General features: G+C 44.0%; 2 protein-coding genes across 11 annotated transcripts in view; one reads left to right on the top strand and one right to left on the bottom strand.

Moving 5' to 3' along the window:
* LOC311441840 (uncharacterized protein) overlaps window positions 1-16668 on the bottom strand; it is a 40038-nt gene extending 23370 nt beyond the window's left edge. For 2 of the 10 annotated variants that reach the window (XR_014696239.1, XR_014696244.1), the window contains exons 1-4: window positions 16109-16668; window positions 15247-15297; window positions 13645-13738; window positions 764-910 (exon numbers count right to left, since the gene is read on the bottom strand). Coding sequence is in view for 3 of the 10 variants with exons in the window: in XM_084530411.1 (XP_084386537.1) it covers window positions 764-910; window positions 3652-3775 (271 nt within the window). In the remaining 7 variants the exon portion in view is untranslated. Of the gene's footprint in view, window positions 1-763; window positions 911-3651; window positions 4099-13471; window positions 13739-15246; window positions 15298-16108 lie in introns of those variants that run through there. The other 8 variants (XR_014696240.1, XR_014696243.1, XR_014696241.1 and 5 more) reach the window with 5 other exon arrangements.
* On the top strand, window positions 7195-13461 carry LOC311442084 (E3 ubiquitin-protein ligase Midline-1-like). Its single transcript, XM_084530852.1, has 4 exons — window positions 7195-8128; window positions 8598-8756; window positions 9931-10140; window positions 11207-13461. The coding sequence occupies exons 1-4, from the start codon at window positions 7955-7957 to the stop codon at window positions 11813-11815; spliced, it is 1152 nt and encodes a 383-aa protein (XP_084386978.1). The 5' UTR covers window positions 7195-7954; the 3' UTR covers window positions 11816-13461.
* Window positions 16669-16747: the final 79 nt, after the last annotated feature.

The following is a 16747-nucleotide window of genomic DNA, read 5'->3' as shown; positions in this document are numbered from 1 at the left end:
TATGTGTGGGCAGATTTCTCTTTGTGCTTGTCACTGCCTGGTCATGCTGACAATCCGTGACCTCATCCCACTGCAGCAAAATGGCCAGGAGCTAGTGACAGCGTGGGACAGGAGGACCCTGACTAGCATTTCCAGACTCCGCTGTTCTTTTGTGATCTTTTCTCTCCCCTGTCCATCAGTGAACTGGCATGAGGGGACTGCAGCAATAGCAGCTTCCTCTGACCCCAGCAATGCCAAAGGCCTCCTTCTACAATGTCTCCTTGTGCTCTGCCACCTCATACGGCAGTGCACCAGGCAAAGCTGCAGCCACCTACGTCTGGTGTGTCTTATTTTACTGAAGCTACAAGGGATTCATACAGTGCAGCAGCTGCCCAAGGAGCAAACACACCCTCAGCAGCCGGAGGTAGAAAAGCCTGGGTGGGATTTTGTCCCCACACCAGGCCTAGGTTGGTTCTACGGGGAGTTCCCACGTCATCAAAGGGTGATGAGAATTTTCATTTTTGGGGTGGGGTGGGTGGAAGTGGGGGAGATGCAAGGAGGAGTTTTTTATGTACAAGTCAGCTCCAGTCTACAACTATGAGTCTGTCCCCTCAAGCATCATGTTGCTGTAATTGGTAAAATGTCCCTGAAAGCACACTGCAGAGGAAGATGTAATTGGTCCAAGTGGTTTACAGCAGCCTGGAGTAGAAGTTGCATTAACTTTAGTGCCTGAGAGTGTCTGATCCCTCCACTACCACAAATCCAGTCAAAATGAAGGACTCACCTGCTTCTGCACAACTCATCCTGCTCTGGCAGCGAGCTGGCTGACTGTCGGCACTGCCTTCTCCACTGGCTTTGGGCGAGTCCTGGTCTGCTGGTGAGGTTTTTTTGGCTCTTTTCTCCAGCCATATAAAGGGAAAATGGAAATACTCTGTAAAACACCATGCCAGCTGTCAATGAGGGCTGGAGTGTTCCTCTCAAAGCAATCCCTGCAAGCCATCACATGGTCCTCGTTAATATGCTTTAACTTTTGGTTAGCCCTGCAGTGGTCAGGCAGTGGACTAGATGATCTCTGAAGTTCCCTTGCAGCTGAACTAATCTATTGGTATTCTTTCAGCTACAGGTTGGTTCTAAGCGTTACATGCTAAGGCAACATGGAACACGCACACAGACACACACACACACCCATTTCTACCTGTTAATTTTCCATACAGAGACAGCACTCACTTTGGATGTTAATTTCTATCAATTTTTAATTGTAAATGTTTATTCTGCATCTTCGTGAAAACAATTGAGAGTCTCCTCCTGTGAAAAATACGTGACCTTTTGTTCATTTTGACTCCTGGATGAAGACAAATCTTTAACTACCAGATAAATTCCTCTTGCCACTTCTTTCACTTGGCTCCACGTGTCTCTTGAGAACAGAGTGCTGCTCTGAGGCAAATGCTTGATTTTTTTCTCTCTCCACCCACACAGAATAGTGCAGGAACAAAGAGCTGAGATTTTCCTGTGGCTCTTGGATCAAAATCTATTTATTCCAGGCCTGGGTCTGTCAGCATGTCAACTGTGCATAGCTGACTGCTGACAAAGATTTCTTCTGCATTACCCTGTGTAGTTTCGGGTGTAGATAGTTCACGCATACCTAGCTACTTTATAAAGCATTTTGAGAAGGGAAAGGGATCTTAAGTCTCTTATGGCCAGTGACTTCAGGATGCAGTATTTGCTTCATTCTTGTGCTTTCAGGTTGCTGTATAATCAGTAAAAGGCCATTTAGAAACAATAAATTGAGATTTATTGCTGTTCCTCCTTTTCCCTCTCCTGCCATACTGCACAGAGCCGAAGAAAAGCAATGGGCAATGACAGCAGCTCCCACACGAGCACAATGTGTGGCACATTCTCACTAAAATCAGTAGTAGAGGTTAAAATGAATTCCCTTTGTTTCAGTGACATGGCATAAGAGGTTTCAGTGGCACTACCTGGTCTGCTTTGCACATCTATTTTCTACAGATGACCGTGCAGTCAAATTACTTTTGATTTATGACATATGATAGGGTAGCAGCTTAATAATAATAATAATTTAAAAAAAAAAAAGAAAGGACATGCTTTCAACAAAGTAACTTAGCAAGAGATGATTCCCATGTTTGCCAAATGAAAAGTTGCTCTCCAGACAGGAGGCTGGAGACCTGATGGAGATCAGAAGTCCTACAGGACCAATTCTGAGAGGTTTGTGTCCAACCTGATCAATATTCCCTTTTAAACAATCGCAGAATTATAGAAAGCAAAGCAAGCTCCCTGCTTCAAGCTTCGTACTCTTTAGAGTGAGTACCTGTAAAGGGCCATTCCTCAATTAATGGCATGGAGATGTGCCTGGGAGGTTCAGACTGGGTGTTAGGAAAAGGTTCTTCACTGGTGGCTGGGCACTGGCACGGGCTCCCCAGGCAAGTCATGGCCCTGAGCCTGCCAGAGTTCAAGAAATGCTTGGACAATGCTCTCAGACACGTGGTCTGATTTTGGGGTGGTCCTGTGCGGAACCCGGAGTTGGACTCCATGATTCTTGTGGATATTCCATGATTCTGTCAGCCAACACAAGAGATACTAAAATATGAAAGTATTTTAAAAAAGAACCTGACATTCAGAAGGAGACGTGTGAGACACTAGTTGGATATTTGAAGCTGGAAACTGAGGTAGAAGTCAAGATCCAAAAGTAGCACACAGGCTGGGAAGGAATTCCATGGAACAGGTTACTGCTTTACCTGTGAACCAGCAAAACAAAAATCAGGCCGAGTTTTTCTGAGCCTATACATCTACCAGTGAGAAAATTCACCGTGCCAGCAGTTTTGCATCTAGGAAGGCAGAAGAGAGACACAGTATTGCAGAGGTCTTTTTCTGTGCAGCTATGACTTAGAAGCATGAGAAACCGTATCACCACAACCCTTTGTGACAGCTCTGCACTGCCCGATAGAACAGCCTGTGCTGGAAACGCCACACAGACACAGCAGCAAGTGCCTCCTGCTAAAATCCTGCAGCGAACCTGGGACAGGCTGGTGGCAGGGGGGAAAGTGCTAAATGCTGCCAAGCGTCAGTGCTTCATGCTAGCACAACACAACACCGGGGAGCTGCTAGCATCCTGAGCCTGGCCAAGTACAGGGGAGTCTCAGTGCCAACAGGGGTGCGAGGCCACCCCGCTGTCGCAGGCATTTCGGTTTGTGGAATTTCTGCACTGCTGCCTTGGACAAGTTTTGACTCCCACTTTGTTTTTCCTAGATCTTTATTACAAGATCTCAGCATATCCTCTGAACTGTCACAGCAGAATTAGTGAGAGCTTTAGATTAAACAGTTAATCTTCATGACTGCTGAGAGGTCCTGAGTCAGCTGCTGAATCCTCCGCATCACCTGGCTGTGGCCAGCAGCGTCCCTCCTCCAGGGTCAGGGAGCAAAGCCATGCACCCGCACACAAACATTTCATGTGCCCTACCGCCAAGGACAGTAAGGAAACAGACCACTCCTGGGTTTAACTTGTGTCTGAAGGTCTTTGTTCAAAGAAGCTTGTCCCTCCACCAGCATTTCCTCACCAGCCTCACCTTCAGTGACAGCAAAGAAGGAAAATAGGATCCCATAAGGGAGAAACCTCTTCCTATTACCTCATCTTCTGCTGTCCAAGGTCTCACCTACCATGGTCCTGACAAGGCTTCAATCTCATCATTACCTTCAGTGAGGCTTTTGCTTCAGCTGATAGAGGTGATGCTGTCAGGGCAGCTACAGCCACGGGACAGCAGGCAGCCTGGAGGTGCTCCATCTCCTACAGCACCCGGGCTGGCAACCTGTGAGACAGCAGGAAAAGACCAACCCTCTTCCAGTGGCTTCTGGAGGGGAGTGGATAGGGACCCATGTATTACAAACAGTGGACTAAATAGACTTATTCACGGGACACAATAAAACAACCTATTTTTTTCTCCCCTACTTTAATTAAACTCACAGCTTCTATGCTCCCTCTGCCGGTTACGGACAAGTGCCAGCTGCAGTACACTGCTGAATTATAAACTCCAGTTTCCAATACAGCCTAAGGCTTGGGACTAATCTTTAGAACACCTTAGAATCCTTAAAAATAGGTTCCTACACCTACTCAGCTATTTTACAGTTACACTTTTAGTAATAAACATTGAGTCAAATTATCTGTATACAGACACACAAAAACAAGAAATCTACCACCCATACCCATTTTGCAAGGGATCTATTCAGTTCCAGATAGGCTCAAGAAATTGTGTAGATACAGTCTGTTCACCCTTTAAACTGACTCAAAATGGCACCCAATCTAAAAACAATCAGCAACAAAAAAAAAAACACCCATCAAACCAACCAACCAAAAAAACAAAACAAAACAAACAAACAAAAAAACAGACAGGCAAACCCAAATCCCCAAACAAACACACACAAAAAGAGAAAAGAATATGAGCATCATTGAGACAATCCCATCCTGTCCATCCTGACTGATCTACCCTAGTGCGCACTAACATGGCCATATTTCTCAGCAAAATTACCACTAGTCCATTTTTCTCCCCTGCTTCAGTAACACCAGTACTGCCTTTTAAGACAACATTGGACTATTTAGGAGGAGATCAGAGATCTCACGTCTTTGCATCCTCGTACTAACCAACTGGTAGAAGCCTTGATGTAAAAAGCCACACCAACCTACTTTGTCTGCCAGCCAGAACTTGGAAAACTCCTTTGAGATACCCTACATACCACAAAGCCAACACACAGAGTACTGCCCTGGGGTCTCAAAGCATTTTTGCTCAACTTGTGCTTGTGTACTGGAAGACACACTGTGATTATACCCACCCCAGTGGTCAGGCAGAGGAGGATACCCACATATTAGCACAATATGGCTTTTGACAGTGCTGATAACTGTTTATTGTGGCATTTATTGCATGCCATAATATTGCACTAGAGATTTAATATTTATTCTAAGAGAATGACACAACTGTACTAATTAGATTTGAATGTAAGGCAAGCTGCCCTTCCGCAGCCAACAGAAACTTCCAAATAGATTTAGGATGCCTCACTGATAATAACTTTATCAGTGGTACAAGTAACCATGGAATTATGGTTGAGTTCTAAGAAAGTGTTACCTGAGCTCAAGAAGATTCTTCTAGCTCTTCAGGTAGATCTATTCTCAATCCTTATATACTTTTAAAGATTAAACGCACACTGAGTTACTCAAAAAAGTAAGTGTTCTGTGTTGCAGGCGAAGTGCGTGGTTATGGGAAGGGCTTCAGTGTAGGCCAGCAGGTAAAGGCCTCTTTTTCAAAAGTTACCCCAACCGTGGGCAGCATAAGGGATGGGTCTAAATAGCCTGACTCCAAAGTCTCAAAAGGAAAAATCCGCTCAGACAGCAAATAATTGGTGTTAAAAATTCCATTGCCAAGAAGGGTTTCATGTCTCAGAAATTAGTAGGTGGCAAGCTATTAAAAATGAGTGGATGTTAAAATACTACTCATCTATGACAGCCATACCTATGTATGTGTGTCTTGAAAGGCACAGTTTCCATTTAAGTACTCCAATGAACATTTTGTCATAGCATGTAATTTTTTCCCCCAAAGTTTTACTTAGTTTGCCAAAAAATTACCTTTTATACATCCATTAGGGAGGATATGACCTCAATAGCTATCTTTTTTAATTACATCTGATTTCCATTCTATTGGACAAGTGAAAAATGACCTGGTTCCATCGAAATGTTAGTCCCGTCCAAAACTCAGCTCATATTTGTGATTCCCTCTATGTACCAGAGAAGGCAACATCATCCAGCTCTTTGCCCTGGCACGCTGCCACCAGGCGTGTTTCAGCACCACATTTTGGCCTGTGCTTACATAGTGAAGGACACAACACAAATGCTGTGGCTATCAGGTTAGCTCCATAAACCAGCAGCAGCGTGGGACTGTTACCTGCCCTGCCTGATCTATCCAAGCGATCTGACCTCTGTGCTATCATAAGGGTTAGCCAATGTCAGCCAGGAATTAGTAAGTTGTATCCTGGACTTCCATAAGCGAGTTTCCTTACATTGCAATGAATTCTACCAGTTTCAGTGATAATTTGCATGCAGGCAGTGAATGGCTTCCAAAGACTGAAATGGTAAAGACAATGAATGAAAAAATGCCATAGCCTGAAACAGAAAACTGGCTCTGATTCAGCTCTAACTCATCAAACACCAAACAGTGAATATATCTCCTTGAATCCTGGTTGCATTGCAGCCCCACTACACACTAAGAAAAGGGTTCTACTGACAGAAAAACTTATTCCACACTAATTTAGAGTACAGAAAATTCAAAGAGAATGTCCTACATAATAACATGAAGCAAAAAACCGCTCAGTGTTGGCAGTAACATTGGCTGACTGCAGTACATGATGCAAAGAACACTGTACTTCCCACACAAGGTTTCCACACGCTCTTATTGATACTTCCCCTCACATGCCTATTTTTACACCTGCACAGCCCGTCTCCGTTACAGAGCACACCTCCCTAGAGCATCCTCTGCTAGTCTGCACCACGCAATACAAGGACACACAGATTATGGAAAAGGAGAAGGCCTAGAGATGAGAGTAGCAACAGGCTGCTGTTGGAAAACAGGGATTACAAATTATTTGCAAAATGCACCAGTGACTAGAAAGCTCTGATGAGGTTACAACCAGATGGGACGTTCAAGCAGGCATTTTGTCTTCAATTCCTAGCATGGTGCCTCACCTTTTATTCCCCTTGGTTTCTCTGGGAAAGGTTTGAATGAGAAGGATGGGGGAAAATAACTCTCCTTAACTACTGCACTGAGGTTTTCTGGCTGCACTCCTAATTTCTATGTAATTCACATGGGTTTGCTACATACAAATTTATGTATGTCACAGACTTCAGTGCCAAATCTTCACTCCTGTGTAGGACGACTGTCCAAAGTAAGCAAAGCCAGCTCTGCCCCAGAGTTTCAATCAGGCCCACAGATAACTGTGGGTTGGGCTAGAGATGACAAAAGATCAAACACAATTCCTCTAACAATCAGGTATTAACATCCCAAAGAAGCTATGTCCGATCAGCGTGCGTGCACACAGGCACTCTACCCACCTGTTTATGGCTATACCTCTTCGTTTACCTTGATTTTTTTTAGTCATTAAACTATTAATTCTGATTTCCTAGATACTGTGCAACATACGACATACTTAACAGTAAATGAGAAATGTCTTATGTGATTTCTACATCCATCTGAAAGCAGTGAGACTAGTGTCTTGATAAATATGCTGCTCTTACTGACGCCTGGGGTTATGCCTGTTGGAGACTTAACACCAGGCACAGAATCCATTAATGCATTTCAGTATCTGCCAGTAAATCCCCAGGAACCAGTTACTGGAATGTTCCTCACCCAGATGCCATGTTAGCTTTCAGTGTCATGTGGGATTCCGTTCTCTAAAACACGTTTTAAAGAGGTTAGTGATAAAAAAGAAATGTTGCTAATGAGGTGTAGGCTGACTTTCTGAAGAAGCTTTCAGCACAAGGTAATGAAAATGTGAATTGCAATGACTGAACAAAAGACCCAATTCTACATGAAAACATATAGGCAATAAAATAATTGACCACCCCAAGGAACTTGTCTTGCACTGAGATTCAAAACTCTTAATCGGAGCAACAGATGCCGGCCTGTTTCAACACCTCTGCGTGTTAAACACCCAAGAGAGTGCTTACATCAAGACCAAGGTGTTCCTACAGGAAGGAGCACATCCTGGTGAAAAAGAGTGACTTTGCGCACGGGCTCGGTGAGATCAGAGATGCAGAAGATCCAATTAAACTGTCAGCGTGTCAAAGAAGGGAGCTGCTGCTGCCATGGAGATGTTACTACAGAGACTGGGGCTGATTCTAGAATGCCAGTGCCAGGCTGCCAGAATAGAGGGGCTGCAGCAGCAGCCAGGAAAGGTCTTCCTCATGTGGTGAAACACCATCATGGAAGCCTTAAGAGAGGCGCTCTTGTGCCCCGTGTGTCTGGAGCTGTTCACCCCTCCAGTCCTGGTCCTGTCCTGCGCACACAACTTCTGCAAGCAATGCCTGGAGAAGATCCTAATTCACCAGAACTGCCACCACGTCAACGGCCATTTCCACTGCCCCCTGTGCCGCAAAGTAAGTAGGGGAGAGCTCTGGGGCAGCTGGGACCTCTTGTAGTTAGGAGACTTTTGTTGTGGTTTGAAGTGGGAGGTACGCCCCAGCTCTTCATCGGAGGGCCACAGTTCTTGCAAGGAATACCGTGCCACACCACAGCGAAAGGAAAGGAGCAGGTCACTCCCCTGTTCCCCAACAGTGTGGCACCCGTGTCACTGGTCCCTTCAATAGCATCAACTATACTCAAAGTGTGGGCAGGTGATACTTGGGAGCCTCAAAGCTAAAATATACATCTTTGAATGAAATGGGCACGTAGGTATTTCTGTACTAGTTCACTGTGGTCCAAAACCACGTGTACAGAATGTCATAAACATTACAGAATGTAATAAATAAATAGATGTGATGCGTTTTTCTGTGTTATACCAAATTATCAAAGCAACAAGCCATTCCTGTGTCCCTCAATCTATTTTACAATTTTTCTCATCTGAAGGTAATTTATCTGAGAGGCAGAGGAATCGTCGGCCTGCTAAGAAATAGCCTAGTTGAAAGTATCCTGGAGAAATTCAAAGATGAACTTGAAAAAAACTGTGTGCAGGAGAAAAAACAGTTGTCCCAAACGTGTGAAGAACATGGGGAAAATGTGAACTTGGTATGAATTTTTCTCTACTCTTTTTACTTTCAGGAATTTGCACGCTTTCCGTCCTGGATGTATCAAGTACATGCTAAATAAAAAACATATATTTACTGGAAGTTTTAGTGGACAACCAATACTTAATGAAGGCCTTAAACATAAAGTCCTTACAATATCAAAATATATAATATTAATCTATCTCAATTTATTCCAATATAGAAAAATCAGTGAATACCGACTATTGTTAAGATTTCCTTACCCAGAATAATTTTATCCACCCCACTAATTGTAAGCTTTCTGCAGCCACTCACAAGCAGCTTCGTAAACTCCAAAAGAGCTGTAACCTTTCTTGAAAATCAAGCTCAGCCTTCTAGACTGAGTAACTGCAGAACTGAATCTATTCCTATTGAGGATGACCGAGTGGTGTGTCATCTTTGCCTTTTCTAAGCAACATACCAAAATGATTAAAAAGGGCCAGAATTCCCTTCCATAATTCATACCCAATACTCTATTTCCCTGTTACCTACTAATGAAGTTAGCTGCAGAAGCTAAAGTTGCATGGCTAGAGGTTAGCACAGGCGTAGTCCCACTGAAATCAAATCTCTGAGAGGCCAAGCTCTCATTCCTCAAGTCAAATAGTTCGGTCACTCTACTGCCACTGCAGCACTGTCACTCAAGCTTCTCATTCACATACTACAAATAATGTAAAGTATGTCTGCCTCTTGCTAGCTCTTCATTCTTACATTGCCATGCCAGTATCCCCTGCTGCTCCACCAGTGAAGCCATCGCTCATCGCTTTTCACACAGGTCTCTGCCTTTATCATGCATGATAACGCATGAAAAGCACTTCCTGAACTAACCCACGGTTTTGTTTTCCCTATAAAACACATCTTGTGTGTGCTGGTAGCAAAATTCACAACACAGCGGAAGGCAGTACATTTTTTTTTGGACAGCAAGCAAGTGGCATGCAGTTTGGCAAAATGTGTATCATCTGTGCTGTCCTGCAAATATCAGTGGAACAAACGCAGCGTAACAGCAGTCTTTGTTTGCAAGACAAACACTGCAGCACCACCAGCAATACTCGGTTCTGGCAGTTCTAACAGCAGCTAATAGCAGGCGAACCACCAAGCTACTTGACTCGTATCGCTTTTCTATAGCTACTAACTCTCCTCGTGTATTTTTTTCCTCTCAGATGTGTCTGACTGATGACGAACCAATATGTGCCATCTGTAAACTCTTTGGAAAACACAAAGACCACAACGTTGCTAAAGTATCAGAAGCTTACCAGGGAAGAAAAAAAGAATTTATACAAAAATTACACTTAATTCACAAGAAATCTGAAGATGCCAGGAAGGTACAAGTGACATTAGCCATAACACTAGCAAAATCACATGCTCCCTGGGTAGATTAGAGCCACGTTCGAGGATTTTAGAATGGAATTGAATAGTTCAATTGGAAGGGACATACAAAGACATTGAGTCCCCTGCCTGAGCACTGCAGAGCCAACCCAAAGAACGTATTTTAATCTAACGATAGATTTTGGCTCTGGCCAGACAACGCCTCTTGGGCTCTCCTTCACCTAGCTATAACGTGAGATATGCTTACCAAAGCTATTCCCATGTCTTCAGAATTTGGTTGGGTTCATTACGTGGATGGAGAAACATGGATGCTTTACTAGGATTTATTTACTAGTGTACTAGGATGTATTACTGAATGTGGGGTTGCAAATTTAAACTGCTGTTCTCTGCAAGGGATGTGCAGTACGTGCCATGTACCATCCCAAACACCTGCATTTAAGTAACACCTGTACGGAGCTCAGGTATTCCTCTGGGATGCCTTGCCTCCGATGTCCTTCCTGGGGAAGTAGGCTCACAATAAGGTACTTCAGAGCTGGGCTGGTGGAAAAACCTGCCACCTTGTTACCCTTTGAACTTCATCCAAAGGTATCTTGAGCTTGAATAGTGCCTAAGCCTCAAAGCAAGTAGCTTATTTGAGTGAAAAATACAGAATCACCCCCAGTTGGAAGCAACCCACAAGGATCATTGGGTCCAACTCCTGGCTCTGCACAGGACCACCAAAAATCAGACCCTGTGTCTGAGAGCGCTGTGCAAATGTTTCTTGAACTCTGGCAGGCTCAGGGCTGTGACCACTACCCTGGGGAGCCTGTGCCAGTGCCTGATCACCTCTGGGTGAAGAACCTTTTCCTAACACCCAGCCTGACCCTCCTCTGTTGCAGCTCCATGCTGTTGCCATGGATCCTAACGTTTCAAAAGGCATTTACAATTATTTGTATTTTCATTTGGCTTTGAGCACTAATGGGTGCCATAATTGCTAAGCTTTTAGAGCAGAGAACCCACAAGGGGTATTGTATTTTGAAAAGTTAATAATGCACTTGACTATTCTAAACATGACTGCTCAGAGACATGACTATGATGCAACAGAACTTTCCATCAATTTATTTCACTCAGGAATGTGAAAAGCTGATTAGTGAATTAACAGCTGATGCTACTGACACCAAGGTAATGATTGACACGGTTGGAACTGGTCTGCTGAAGGGCATATTGTACAGGATGGCTGAGCTGCGCTCCAAGTTACGCAAAGACTATTCTACGAAACTGGAGACACTGCAAGTAATCTCAAAAGAAGCTGAAGCTCCCGGACAGCTTTGTCATCAAATGGAAGCCCTCCTGGAACAGCATGTAAATTCTGTACAATTTCTGCAGGAGGACAAAAAGCTCAAGGAAAGAATTGAGAAAACGCTAGAAGGAAAAGCTTCATATCAGGATCCACCAACATACAAAATTTCAGTGAAGCAGTATTTTGAAGAGCTCATCAAAGGAATTAACATCAAGGATTACCTCTCCAGTGCATGCCAGGAGACGTTAAAAAGTACCACTGACATAGCCAAGACATGCAGATCGGAATACCCTGCCTTTGTTTTTTCAGGTCAGAGTCCTGATCAATCCTTCTGCAAACAACTACTGCAACTATTTGAGAAGTCAAATAAGATCAACCAAGATAATTTTGAAAACGCAGCTCCATCCACACTGCAGCACTGCAGTGAACACCAGCACTGAAAAGTTAGCTTTTACAGATTTGCTGAAAGGATGAATTAAAACACTATCTCCTAACATTTAGCTTTCATTTCCCAGTCATATGTGCTGCCTATGTATTCCACCAAACAACTGAAAATCACCTTGAAATGTGAACAGAATGAGAGGTATCTAATGTCAGTCTGCGCTCTGCTGCATTCTTTCTTGTTCCACCACAAATTAGAAACTGGTTGGAAGGTGGCAGTAGAAGAGTAGCCTCAGACAGTAACACAGGCTGCCTAAGAACGTGGATTTAGAGCTGGCAGACAGGAGACTGTGCCCAACACCTCCTGTGAATCAAGCCTCCTTCTTGTGACTCTGACAGCTGCAAATGTTTCGAGTTTATTAAAAATGTAATTCACATCCCAAGCCCTAAATTTGAGCTTTAAACCACAAACACAGTTAATTCCTTATAAACCTACCTACTAAGGTAAGCTATAACTTCCATACGGGAATTCCAAAGTAATTTACAGTTGTTTACTTCTATAAGGCAATTACAAAGGAATTTGAAGTTGTTTTAAATGATAAACGCTCGGCTACTACACTTCATGTATTTGATTATCTTCCTGATTATTTTTTCCAGTGATGAAGCAAAGAAGAATTAATGATAGCTTCATTTAAATTCACTTTTTAAACTGCAGGTATGGGACCTATCTACCCCTTTTTTTCCTTACATCACTTCTCTACATTCCTTTGCTAATTTATACAAAAGCATTTCTGCTTCTCAGGGTAATTTCTGCCCAATTTCTACACATTTTAACTTTGGAAAAATGAAAAGTTATCAGATTGATTTTCCCTTGACTCTTCTGGTAGTATCAGAACTACTTTTTGGAAATCTAACAACCACAGGACATGTCAAATGCTATTTCTACTATCAGAAAAGAAATCCACAGGGCTCTGGAGATCATTATGCTGTACACCTGGACGATTTCCTTCTAAAATGTCCTTTCAAATCAGGCCCAGGGCTGGTACTGATCGCAGCCCTGACCCTGAGGGCTCACAGATCAGCCCTGCGTGCCCACACCCAGTACCAAACCTCCTTGTGCACCCACAGATGTTGCTAGTGAGGGTGAATGATGAGACTGAGTCAAACTGCGAGAAAAGATTCAGTTGTTCCTTGTACATATCTAATGTAATAGATAATGTCAATGTGATGATGGAAAATCCAGAAACAAACCGAAAACAGGTTTCACTAGATCCAGTGCTCTGTGACCATTCACTTCTACATTAGGCCCAAATGCTTCCCCAGCCTCAACATTGCCAGGTCTTCTGATGCCTTTTTCACTTCTGCTACTCTGACTGTCTTCGCATTTCATGTAATTTGCACAGGCATGTGAACCAGCATTTTTTCTTTCATGTCACAGAATGAATAGAACTGGGACCAACCACAAATTTTATCAAGCTTTCATCTCTTGCTTCTCACTTAAACCCTGACAAGGTGCTTCCCCAAGGTGCTCCTCAGGTGCTGCCTAACTGTAATGTATACTGTGTTTAAAAGGTAAACTGAGCTTCACAAGACTAAGGTTACAGCTTGTAATCACTTGCTGCTGCCATCAAGCAGTGCTTTACAAGTCAAGCGTTTAGAATAATGTCACTGTCATTCCTGATCTTTTACATGTAGCTTAACAAAAGCTCACTTACCATATGAGGAAATCCTCAGCGGCCAGTGGCATGGCACCAGCTGCCTACTGCCTCTACCAGCCAGGGCCACAACTTAGGCTTTTTACATCATCTCTTTTCCAAAGAACTTTATTTAACAAATTTGTCATAACAAGTGGTTTATACACCTGAATTCCTTTCTTTTGTACTCATACCAACTGTGTTTGTCCATACTGTTTGCTGTCAATATTTTGTACACTGTGGTCCACTTTCGGCTGGGGAAAAGACTTCAAACTCTCCAATTACTATCTGTGGTAAAGAAACAGAGAGTAAGGTGAGCAGACCTGTTTGGCACTACTTTGCAAAATCAAAAATTCTTCCTAGAATATTACACTGCAGGACTGTCGTGGTTTAACCCGGCTGGCAGCTAAACACCACGCAGCCGTTCGCTCACCCTCCCCCCTCCCTCTCTGGGACGGGGGAGAGAAATGGAAAGTGAAGCCTGTGAGTTGAGATAAAGACAGTTTAATAAGACAGGAAAATAATAATAATAATAATAATAATAATAATACAATGATGATAATAGTACTACTAATAATAATATGTACAAACAAGTGATGCACAATGCAATTGCTCACCACCCGCTGACCGATGCCCAGCTTAACCCCGAGCAGTCCGGCCCCCCTCCCCCGGCTAGCCACCCCTATATATTGTTTAGCCTGACGTCAGATGGTATGGAATACCCCTTTGGCTAGTTCGGGTCACCTGTCCTGGGTCTGTCCCCTCCCAGCTCTTACTGCACCCCCAGCCTGCCTGTTGGCAGGACAGAGCAAAAGTCTGAGGTGTCCTTGGCTTGGTATAAGCACTGCTCTGCAACAATTAAAACATCGGGGTGTTATCAGCACTCTTCTCATCCTAAGCCAAAACACAGCATTCCACCAGCTACTAGGAAGAAAATTAATTCTGTTCTAACTGAAACCAGGACAAGGACACATAGTTTCAATGTCCCTTAATCAACTTCAAAATAACTACCACAATTGAAAGTCACCCCCTAGTCCAAAGCTATGTGCATTCCAGTAAAACACATAGACTGGCATTTCTTGTTAACATACAAGACATCAGTTTCTCAAAAAGTGATAAAATGATTCACTTTCTGAAGAAAAAATGCCGCTTCAACAACTGTCTGGTGTTTGATTGGATACGCTGTGGAATTGTTCTGGTTTCTAAGCCAAAAACAATGTCACTTCCCAATTATGGGTATAATGAACAATGGCCACCCATGAATCAGCTTGCATCTGGCAAAGCGGCAGGCCTGAAAGAACACCATCAGGCAGTAAGTATTTCCTGCTCTGAAAATAAATGTGTCATCTATAGAACGTTTCATTTTTGAAAAATGCTTCTGTATCCCTTCTTGTTTATCTAACAGCTGGAATCAACTTCCTTATTGTAGCACTTTGCTCTGCTAGCAAATCCTGTTCTGTCCAGCAATCCTCACTACAGACAGCATAATCTGTAAATTACTAGAAGCGTGCATTTGAGTTTACATAACGCCTCTTAGAACCTTTCTGAACATAACTCCTGAAAAATAAAACTCCATAATGACTACTTCTTGTAATTTTTTTGTCTCTGCAAGAACAAGAATTATTACAGTGCCTGGTTATAATACAATGGTAAAATAGCATTTCACTGTGGAATGTTTTAATCGGACGCTCATCTTTTCTGGGTGTTCCTACCCCATCTTGTGACCTAGCGTGGAAGTGCAGGAGCTACAAAAAAGACCCTCGTGCCCGGTTAGAGACCCGATAGAAGGTTCTCACCTTAACAGGGGCTGCAGCTTCCGTATTCATAGAAAATGAGTCAAATTTCTCCTAAAAGTAAAAAATTAAAAAGTAATTTAGCATCTGGCAGAATTTATGTGTCAAAGTTTTACCTGAACAAGGATGAAAGCTGCATTTGGGTTTGCCTGTTAACTGTTGAGGCATCAGTACTTCGTTTTTTCCAGACACAAAACAGCGGCATTATCCAGAAAGCTGTGAGGTCAGACCGTTTCATCTCTTTGTTGCTCTGATCACTGAAAACAAGGCCCCATCCTCCCTTCTCATATTTGTGAAGTAAGATGGGACAGCACACTCGTGAGACTTTACCATATGAATTCTAAACTTTTACGGAATTGTCAAGCACTCACAAAAGCTTCATTATTTACAGAATTTCTCAGAATAAAAAAGTGTATTTACAAAGGCTGAAAAGACTTCTCTGTGCGCATGCACACTTTAATGTATCTCTGTTTTACTGATCTTGTCAGAACCGAGACACAGAAGGTATCTGTGTTTAAAGGCTGTTTTTAAACACATTTTCCCCCTTGAACTTTTACTAGTCCAGAAAACTGGCACTGAGGTTGAAGGACCACCTCTCCTCCTCTGAAAGACTACTACATGCCCTACAGGCCCTGCATATCCCCACAACATCAAGAAACTCATCAGGAATATACCTCAAAAAGATACTTTGATTAATTAACAACACACTGACATAACACTTCCAAGTCAGATTGCTTCCTTACAATAAAACCAAAAAACAGAGGAGTAGAAAGAAAAACACAGGAACTTTGAAATAGTGCTGAAAGCAAGCTAGAGGTTTATCTTATCCAACTGTAGAGACAAGTAATGTGAAAACATAAATCACCTACGAGGGTGGCAGGTGCAAAAGACCTGTCTCAGCCCCTTTTCAGCAAGGAGCAGCACAAACTCCTTCCTTGAGGAGCTCAGGGCAGGCAGAAGGGGTAGGAGGGTGAGGAAGCGTGACTAAATGCACCATGACTGGCTGGGTGTGTCCTGGTCACGGGGTGTCATTTATCAGTGAATGTTATCAGCACACCAAGTAAAACATCCGTTCTGATGCTTGTTCAACCATCTACGCAGAGAGACTCTAAAAACTTGACGAAAACAAAGCCCGTCGGGGCCGCGAGGGAGAGGAGCTGCTGTCGAGCTCCAGGGGGCTGCCAGCAGTGCCTCAGGGAGAGCCGCCGCCCTCTGCACGCGCCAGCCCCGGCCCGCGCCAAGATGGCGGCGGGGAGGCCGGGGGCGAGCGCACAGCCTGAGGGCAGCGCCGGGCCCGGGCACCGCCCGGCGCACCGGGACATGGGGCAGCGCGGCGGGGCCGGGCTCGGGGAGGCGAAGCGAAGGGGGCGGCGCGGCCCGGCCGGGCGTTACCAGGGCCCAGCGGCACCGCCCGGCCCCTCCCTGGGCCGCGGGGCCCCTAGGCCCAGCCCCGCGCCGCGCCGCCGGGGGGCGCCATCTTAGGGCTGCCCCCGACCCCCTTCAA

Source organism: Aythya ferina (assembly GCF_964211825.1).
Source record: "Aythya ferina genome assembly, chromosome: 10".
Classification (NCBI taxonomy): Eukaryota; Metazoa; Chordata; class Aves; order Anseriformes; family Anatidae; genus Aythya; species Aythya ferina.
This window is presented reverse-complemented; position numbering and strand designations above follow the sequence as displayed.